The 8880-nt window shown below is 46.9% G+C and overlaps 2 protein-coding genes and 2 long non-coding RNA genes across 5 annotated transcripts; 2 read left to right on the top strand and 2 right to left on the bottom strand.

Moving 5' to 3' along the window:
- Positions 1–417: 417 nt before the first annotated feature.
- Positions 418–1521, bottom strand: LOC115248095 (uncharacterized). The gene is made up of 2 exons (XR_003887116.1): positions 1400–1521; positions 418–551 (listed from the first exon to the last, which is right to left on the bottom strand). It is a non-coding gene; the product is annotated as an uncharacterized lncRNA (long non-coding RNA).
- On the top strand, positions 1475–5380 carry LOC115248020 (uncharacterized). Its single transcript, XM_029831346.1, has 5 exons — positions 1475–1611; positions 2544–3148; positions 3225–3555; positions 3633–3808; positions 4001–5380. The coding sequence occupies exons 2-5, from the start codon at positions 2568–2570 to the stop codon at positions 4245–4247; spliced, it is 1335 nt and encodes a 444-aa protein (XP_029687206.1). The 5' UTR covers positions 1475–1611; positions 2544–2567; the 3' UTR covers positions 4248–5380.
- LOC115248096 (uncharacterized) lies at positions 4696–5800 on the bottom strand. The gene is made up of 2 exons (XR_003887117.1): positions 5679–5800; positions 4696–4829 (listed from the first exon to the last, which is right to left on the bottom strand). It is a non-coding gene; the product is annotated as an uncharacterized lncRNA (long non-coding RNA).
- On the top strand, positions 5754–8703 carry LOC101064750 (uncharacterized). Of its 2 annotated transcripts, none has more exons than XM_011618988.2 (5): positions 5754–5890; positions 6763–7367; positions 7444–7774; positions 7852–8027; positions 8220–8703. In XM_011618988.2, exons 2-5 carry the CDS (start codon positions 6787–6789, stop codon positions 8464–8466), a joined length of 1335 nt encoding a protein of 444 aa, XP_011617290.2. In that variant the 5' UTR covers positions 5754–5890; positions 6763–6786; the 3' UTR covers positions 8467–8703. The 2 variants fall into 2 exon arrangements, with proteins under 2 accessions (XP_011617290.2, XP_029687200.1); XM_029831340.1 differs by lacking the exon at positions 5754–5890 and adding an exon at positions 5927–6147.
- The last annotated feature ends 177 nt before the right edge of the window (positions 8704–8880 follow it).

Genomic DNA, 8880 nt, shown 5'->3' with positions numbered 1-8880 from the left:
ATTAAGGATTTATGTTCAAAAATGAAATATAAATACAAACCTTTTCCCACGAGACAAAGACGGATGTTTAACGTGCAATTCTGTATGGCAGGGCTGGGCTACAGCGCCCTCTACTGTTTACACACAAGCCTGCATTTGAATTTTAGGCTTTGGTGCTTTGAATTTGACATGTTTTGCCTGGTAGAAAGTGTTTATTTCATCCAACCCTCCCCTTTGACTCTCCTCTATGTTATAAACGCTGTGCACCATATGAGAACCCATGTCCTCACCTCACCATTGTGGGTTGGTTTTGCAGTGGCTGGCTGCCTTGAAGAGGAAGCCATAACAACCACAGCAGCAACCGCGTCCCCAGACCCGAACAGCCGTTTCCAGGGCTCCAGCTGGGAAATCTTGTGCTGTGGTTCCTACTTTTGTTTCTGTTTGCGCTTCTCTTCCGTCAGTTAGAGGGTCACTCGGGCCACCGTGGAGAATGTGCTGAAGCGTGAACCTTCAGGACGTCCCGTGACATCTAAGCGGTGGCCACAGGCAGTAAAACCGTCATTTTGGATTACCTGAAGAAAGAATTGACCCCCACATTAAAGAGAAGCTGGTTTGATTAAAGTGGAGTCAGTGGTGTTGTTGGAGGTGTCACAAAGGGTTTGATAGTTCCACTATTGCACAAGGTCAACGAGGGAGGAAGCTGCCAGCGATGGGAGTGCCTTACTGACCAAAATCAGCACACCAGTCTGTTGTGTGATAACACAAAAAAAAAAAGAGGAAACGATCCATCCAAAAACAAAAGTGCAAAACATTCAACAACGTGCAGCTGCATGTTCAACCCGGCGGCTGCACATTCATGCACACTGACTCGTAAAAAAAAAAAAAAAGGAAGAGAAAAAAACCCATAGACCAAGTTCTGGTGTTGTTCTGGTGTGGAGGTGTTGCGCTGTAAACGAGTTTGTAGACGAGGGTGGAAACCTAAGCGACAATTCACCACGGCTGTGGTTTATAAAGGCAAAATTGCCAGTAATCTCTCCCGAGGGCCATGGCAACCTTCAGCCCGTGTTTTATGCAAAAATGCTCTTGTTTTACCTTCCCCAAAAAATAAAAAAGCTTTCACGTGCTGGTTGTACTGGTGGAAACTACAAAAAAATAGAAGTGTTAATTTTACGTATCTTGTTGTTTTTTTTTTTACTATTCTGCCAAAGCTAAAATGTATTTCTTTAAAAGTGCCGTGCAAACATGATTCAACAGACAGATAAAGGTGCAGACGTTTATGGAAAAACACGCGGTCGCAGAGTGAGATGGATGTTTGAGATGAGCGCCAAGTTAACCAGCCGTCAGAATCGATTTAAAAACAGGGGGGGTTATTTAGTCTGTCTGGATGCAAACTCAAAAACAATAAAGAGAGTATATATACCAGAATTGCGTTCGAGGTTATTTCGTTGTAGTTTCTTGAGGCTACAACGGTCAGAGACGGTCGCTCCACCCTAGAGGGAAAGGCTGCTTCCGCGCGCAATGACGCACTCACAATAAAACAGCACGACGGAGGAAAAAATAGTCCTCCAGAAAACGAAGAGAAGGCAGTAGTACCCGCGTTACATCGGTCTAGAGGTGAACACACCAGTTTGGGTGAGTTAATTCTGAACCCGCATCGCGAAAGGTTAATAAACCCGCTGGGGGAAATGAAGCGCCAAATCTAAAACAAAAACAACCTTTTAAACCACTTTTTTTTACCCCAAATTTGCTTGCAAATCCTGGTGAACGATGTCTCAGCCTTCATAGCTAATAAATTAATTTTTTTCTATGGTCCCAGGAAGCTGGATCAGGAGCAGTAGAGCCTAGATTTTCACTGTGGATGCAACTAATGAGAAGACCCTCAGACTGTTGTACGCCCAGGCACAACAGTTAATGCATAACCACATTCCAATAGAAGTTTCAAATAGTTTGAGCTGTTGCTTAGGACTAGTTCCGGTTGCTTTTGTGCTGTTTGATTTTGGGGGTGTTTGACAATGAGCAGAGCTGTTTGGAACGATGCTGATGGTGGAAGAACCAGCTTTATTGTGCTGATATGAAAGGTTGGGTGAGGCCACATGGTTCATTATCAGGTGGCTGGGAATGAAAGAGAGATAGAGATAGATAGATAGATAGATAGATAGATAGATAGATAGATAGATAGATAGATAGATAGATAGATAGATAGAGAGATAGATAGATAGATAGATAGATAGATAGATAGATAGATAGATAGATAGATAGATAGAGAGATAGATAGATAGATAGATAGATAGAGAGATAGAGAGATAGAGAGCAAGAGGATGTTTCCTGGAGTGACACCAGGATGGGTAGCGTCAGCATCCTTGTGCATCGCTGCACGATGACAGCAGCAGGACACCAATCTCCTGCTTGCTGCTGCCTGGACCATGCTGAGTGGTTCACAGAGGACTCCCCAGATTCTTTAAAGATCTGTAAAGACAGACAACCACTTACCTGGAACCGGGACCCGCTCAGAGGTTTTCCTACATGTCTACCTCAATTTTAACCGACTCCTTATTCTGCTTCAGGTCGGGACTGTCCTTCATGGCTGGATGGACAACGCTAAAATCATAGTGATTTCCTTCCTCATTGCCTTCCTCGCCTTCATCATCCTCTTAGTCTTTGAAACACCCTGGACAGACAATCCCATACCAGTGCCCCGCACGGACCCAGAAAAATGTCCCCTCCGGAGTTCTGGAAAGACTTTCACCCCCCTGAACGGGACGAAGCACTTGCTGGTGTCAGCGTACATGGACCAGAGAGTGAAAGAATTCGATCTCCGCATCATTGGTATATTCAGGAGAGACTCCATCCAGGCCCTTCACTGCCTGTTTTGCTGCCAAGATAACGTGACAACCAAAGCCACCATTTTACCTCACCCGGACAACTTTGGTTTTCCCTACGTGACGACAGACGTGATGTGTGCGCTTCCCAAAGGCTGCTCCTCCAAACACGTGAGTCTCCTGACGGACCAAGACAACTGGAGGCACTCTGAACAAATGTGGCTTCCGATAAGAAACCTTAAAACGGAGGAGACGTCGGATAAAAGGTTTAATTTCACGGTCTGCATCTCCACCTTGTTTGGCCGCTACAACAATGTGCTCCAGTTCGCCCAGAGCCTGGAGATGTACAGGTGAGCCCGGCGACACTGTTTGTGACTCATTTCGGGCTGAGCTTCGGATGGATCCGTTAACCATGGTTTCCTGCAGGCTCTTGGGCGTCAACAGGGTGGTGGTCTACAATACGAGCTGCGGCCCAGAGCTCGACCAACTGCTGCACAGCTACAGCCAAGAGGGCTTCGTGGAGATCGTTCCGTGGCCCATAGACGAGCACTTGACTCCATCGTATGGCTGGCTCCACTCAGCGAGTGGGGGGGACGTGCACTACTTCGGCCAGCAGACCAGTCTGAACGACTGCATTTACAGATCGATGGAACGGTCTCGTTATGTCCTCCTGAACGATATCGACGAGATCATAATGCCATACCAGCAAAGTGGCCTGGTGCCTCTCATGGACATACTCCAAAAGCAGCACCCAGATGTAAGATAAATGCACGAGTGCTGACATTTCTGAACGTTTCCTTTTAGGTTCATCCTCGGTACGTCTGTGTCTTATAGGCAGGGGTGTTCATGATAGAGAACCACGTCTTTCCCAAAAAACATTTCGAGCCAAGCGGAAAGTTTAATAGGTCTCAGTGGAACAAGGTGCCGGGGGTCAATATTCTGGAACACATCTACCGAGAGGATCCTGATAGAAACGTCTACCACCTATACAAGATGATTATTCAGCCAAGGTAAACCAGTTGTTCCTTTTCCCTAAATGAGTGAAACTTGAGACATTTTGATCAGGCGCCGAACACGGTCCAGAGTCCAGAGTCCAGGGAGTAGCCTCGCACGTGTCTGATAGCATAAATATGCAGGTCATGTCAGGTTGTTTATGTCAACACCGCAATCATCCAACCATTTTCTTTTATCCTGGATCACAGGATGGTGGAGCAGACCTCGATACATGAAGTCCTCAAGATCTTCGGAAAACAAGTACGGGTAAAGGTTCCGCCCGATGTGTGTCGCACCATCCACACCCGGGACGCCCGGAGGGAGGATTTGACGTTGGAGCAGCTTAAGGAGGACAAACGACTCTGGGACTTTAGCGAAAAACTGATCCCCTGCGTGGACAAAGCGCTGAGGAAGGCGGGGCTTCTGGACACGAAGGACGGTCACAAAGGAGGCTGACGCGGTTCTGAGCCAAGTCTCTCGCTTTGGCACCTTCTGCGCTGAGAACTGGAGGAAAGGTCTGCTGGGCCGCATTTCAGAGGATGTCATGTTGACCAAAAATGGTGCTTCAGTGTGCACACCAATCAATCAATCAACCAATCAATCAATCAACCGATCAACCAATCAACCAACCAATCAATCAACCAACCAACCAACCAACCAATCAATCAATCAATCAATCAATCAATCAATATTAATTGTATAGCATCTGTTACAAATTGTTACAAGGCGCTTTCCAGAATCCCAGGACCTGACCCCAAACAAGCAACAGTGGCAGGAAAAACTGGCTGGCTGCCTTGAAGAGGAAGCCATAACAACCACAGCAGCAACCGCGTCCCCAGACCCGAACAGCCGTTTCCAGGGCTCCAGCTGGGAAATCTTGTGCTGTGGTTCCTACTTTTGTTTCTGTTTGCGCTTCTCTTCCGTCAGTTAGAGGGTCACTCGGGCCACCGTGGAGAATGTGCTGAAGCGTGAACCTTCAGGACGTCCCGTGACATCTAAGCGGTGGCCACAGGCAGTAAAACCGTCATTTTGGATTACCTGAAGAAAGAATTGACCCCCACATTAAAGAGAAGCTGGTTTGATTAAAGTGGAGTCAGTGGTGTTGTTGGAGGTGTCACAAAGGGTTTGATAGTTCCACTATTGCACAAGGTCAACGAGGGAGGAAGCTGCCAGGATGGGAGTGCCTTACTGACCAAAATCAGCACACCAGTCTGTTGTGTGATAACAAAAAAAAAAAAAAAGAGGAAACGATCCATCCAAAAACAGAACTGCAAAACATTCAACAACGTGCAGCTGCATGTTCAACCCGGCGGCTGCACATTCATGCACACTGACTCGTAAAAAAAAAAAAAAGGAAGAGAAAAAAACCCATAGACCAAGTTCTGGTGTTGTTCTGGTGTGGAGGTGTTGCGCTGTAAACGAGTTTGTAGACGAGGGTGGAAACCTAAGCGACAATTCACCACGGCTGTGGTTTATAAAGGCAAAATTGCCAGTAATCTCTCCCGAGGGCCATGGCAACCTTCAGCCCGTGTTTTATGCAAAAATGCTCTTGTTTTACCTTCCCCAAAAAATAAAAAAGCTTTCACGTGCTGGTTGTACTGGTGGAAACTACAAAAAAATAGAAGTGTTAATTTTACGTATCTTGTTGTTTTTTTTTTTTACTATTCTGCCAAAGCTAAAATGTATTTCTTTAAAAGTGCCGTGCAAACATGATTCAACAGACAGATAAAGGTGCAGACGTTTATGGAAAAACACGCGGTCGCAGAGTGAGATGGATGTTTGAGATGAGCGCCAAGTTAACCAGCCGTCAGAATCGATTTAAAAACAGGGGGGGTTATTTAGTCTGTCTGGATGCAAACTCAAAAACAATAAAGAGAGTATATATACCAGAATTGCGTTCGAGGTTATTTCGTTGTAGTTTCTTGAGGCTACAACGGTCAGAGACGGTCGCTCCACCCTAGAGGGAAAGGCTGCTTCCGCGCGCAATGACGCACTCACAATAAAACAGCACGACGGAGGAAAAAATAGTCCTCCAGAAAACGAAGAGAAGGCAGTAGTACCCGCGTTACATCGGTCTAGAGGTGAACACACCAGTTTGGGTGAGTTAATTCTGAACCCGCATCGCGAAAGGTTAATAAACCCGCTGGGGGAAATGAAGCGCCAAATCTAAAACAAAAACAACCTTTTAAACCACTTTTTTTTACCCCAAATTTGCTTGCAAATCCTGGTGAACGATGTCTCAGCCTTCATAGCTAATAAATTAATTTTTTTCTATGGTCCCAGGAAGCTGGATCAGGAGCAGTAGAGCCTAGATTTTCACTGTGGATGCAACTAATGAGAAGACCCTCAGACCTTTGTACGCCCAGGCACAACAGTTAATGCATAACCACGTTCCAATAGAAGTTTCAAATAGTTTGAGCTGTTGCTTAGGACCAGTTCCGGTTGCTTTTGTGCTGTTTGATTTTGGGGGTGTTTGACAATGAGCAGAGCTGTTTGGAACGATGCTGATGGTGGAAGAACCAGCTTTATTGTGCTGATATGAAAGGTTGGGTGAGGCCACATGGTTCATTATCAGGTGGCTGGGAATGAAAGAGAGATAGAGATAGATAGATAGATAGATAGATAGATAGATAGATAGATAGATAGATAGATAGATAGATAGATAGATAGATAGATAGATAGATAGATAGAGAGATAGATAGATAGATAGATAGAGAGCAAGAGGATGTTTCCTGGAGTGACACCAGGATGGGTAGCGTCAGCATCCTTGTGCATCGCTGCACGATGACAGCAGCAGGACACCAATCTCCCGCTTGCTGCTGCCTGGACCATGCTGAGTGGTTCACAGAGGACTCCCCAGATTCTTTAAAGATCTGTAAAGACAGACAACCACTTACCTGGAACCGGGACCCGCTCAGAGGTTTTCCTACATGTCTACCTAAATTTTAACCGACTCCTTATTCTGCTTCAGGTCGGGACTGTCCTTCATGGCTGGATGGACAACGCTAAAATCATAGTGATTTCCTTCCTCATTGCCTTCCTCGCCTTCATCATCCTCTTAGTCTTTGAAACACCCTGGACAGACAATCCCATACCAGTGCCCCGCACGGACCCAGAAAAATGTCCCCTCCGGAGTTCTGGAAAGACTTTCACCCCCCTGAACGGGACGAAGCACTTGCTGGTGTCAGCGTACATGGACCAGAGAGTGAGAGGATTCGATCTCCGCATCATTGGTATATTCAGGAGAGACTCCATCCAGGCCCTTCACTGCCTGTTTTGCTGCCAAGATAACGTGACAACCAAAGCCACCATTTTACCTCACTCGGACAACTTTGGTTTTCCCTACGTGACGACAGACGTGATGTGTGCGCTTCCCAAAGGCTGCTCCTCCAAACACGTGAGTCTCCTGACGGACCAAGACAACTGGAGGCACTCTGAACAAATGTGGCTTCCGATAAGAAACCTTAAAACGGAGGAGACGTCGGATAAAAGGTTTAATTTCACGGTCTGCATCTCCACCTTGTTTGGCCGCTACAACAATGTGCTCCAGTTCGCCCAGAGCCTGGAGATGTACAGGTGAGCCCGGCGACACTGTTTGTGACTCATTTCGGGCTGAGCTTCGGATGGATCCGTTAACCATGGTTTCCTGCAGGCTCTTGGGCGTCAACAGGGTGGTGGTCTACAATACGAGCTGCGGCCCAGAGCTCGACCAACTGCTGCACAGCTACAGCCAAGAGGACTTCGTGGAGATCGTTCCGTGGCCCATAGACGAGCACTTGACTCCATCGTATGGCTGGCTCCACTCAGCGAGTGGGGGGGACGTGCACTACTTCGGCCAGCAGACCAGTCTGAACGACTGCATTTACAGATCGATGGAACGGTCTCGTTATGTCCTCCTGAACGATATCGACGAGATCATAATGCCATACCAGCAAAGCGGCCTGGTGCCTCTCATGGACATACTCCAAAAGCAGCACCCAGATGTAAGATAAATGCACGAGTGCTGACATTTCTGAACGTTTCCTTTTAGGTTCATCCTCGGTACGTCTGTGTCTTATAGGCAGGGGTGTTCATGATAGAGAACCACGTCTTTCCCAAAAAACATTTCGAGCCAAGCGGAAAGTTTAATAGGTCTCAGTGGAACAAGGTGCCGGGGGTCAATATTCTGGAACACATCTACCGAGAGGATCCTGATAGAAACGTCTACCACCTATACAAGATGATTATTCAGCCAAGGTAAACCAGTTGTTCCTTTTCCCTAAATGAGTGAAACTTGAGACATTTTGATCAGGCGCCGAACACGGTCCAGAGTCCAGAGTCCAGGGCGTAGCCTCGCAGGTCTCTGATAGCATAAATATGCAGGTCATGTCAGGTTGCTTATGTCAACACCGCAATCATCCAACCATTTTCTTTTATCCTGGATCACAGGATGGTGGAGCAGACCTCGATACATGAAGTCCTCAAGATCTTCGGAACACAAGTACCGGTAAAGGTTCCGCCCGATGTGTGTCGCACCATCCACACCCGGGACGCCCGGAGGGAGGATTTGACGTTGGAGCAGCTTAAGGAGGACAAACGACTCTGGGACTTTAGCGAAAAACTGATCCCCTGCGTGGACAAAGCGCTGAGGAAGGCGGGGCTTCTGGACACGAAGGACGGTCACAAAGGAGGCTGACGCGGTTCTGAGCCAAGTCTCTCGCTTTGGCACCTTCTGCGCTGAGAACTGGAGGAAAGGTCTGCTGGGCCGCATTTCAGAGGATGTCATGTTGACCAAAAATGGTGCTTCAGTGTGCACACCAATCAATCAATCAACCAATCAATCAATCAACCGATCAACCAATCAACCAACCAATCAATCAACCAATCAACCAACCAACCAACCAACCAACCAACCAACCAATCAATTAACCAATCAACCAATCAACCAACCAACCAACCAACCAACCAATCAATCAATCAATCAATCAATCAATCAATCAATCAATTTTAATTGTATAGCATCTGTTACAAATTGTTACAAGGCGCTTTCCAGAATCCCAGGACCTGACCCCAAACAAGCAACAGTGGCAGGAAAAACTGGCTGGCTGCC

The sequence above is a fragment of the Takifugu rubripes genome, chromosome 2, assembly GCF_901000725.2.
Source record: "Takifugu rubripes chromosome 2, fTakRub1.2, whole genome shotgun sequence".
NCBI lineage: Eukaryota > Metazoa > Chordata > Actinopteri > Tetraodontiformes > Tetraodontidae > Takifugu > Takifugu rubripes.
This window is presented reverse-complemented; position numbering and strand designations above follow the sequence as displayed.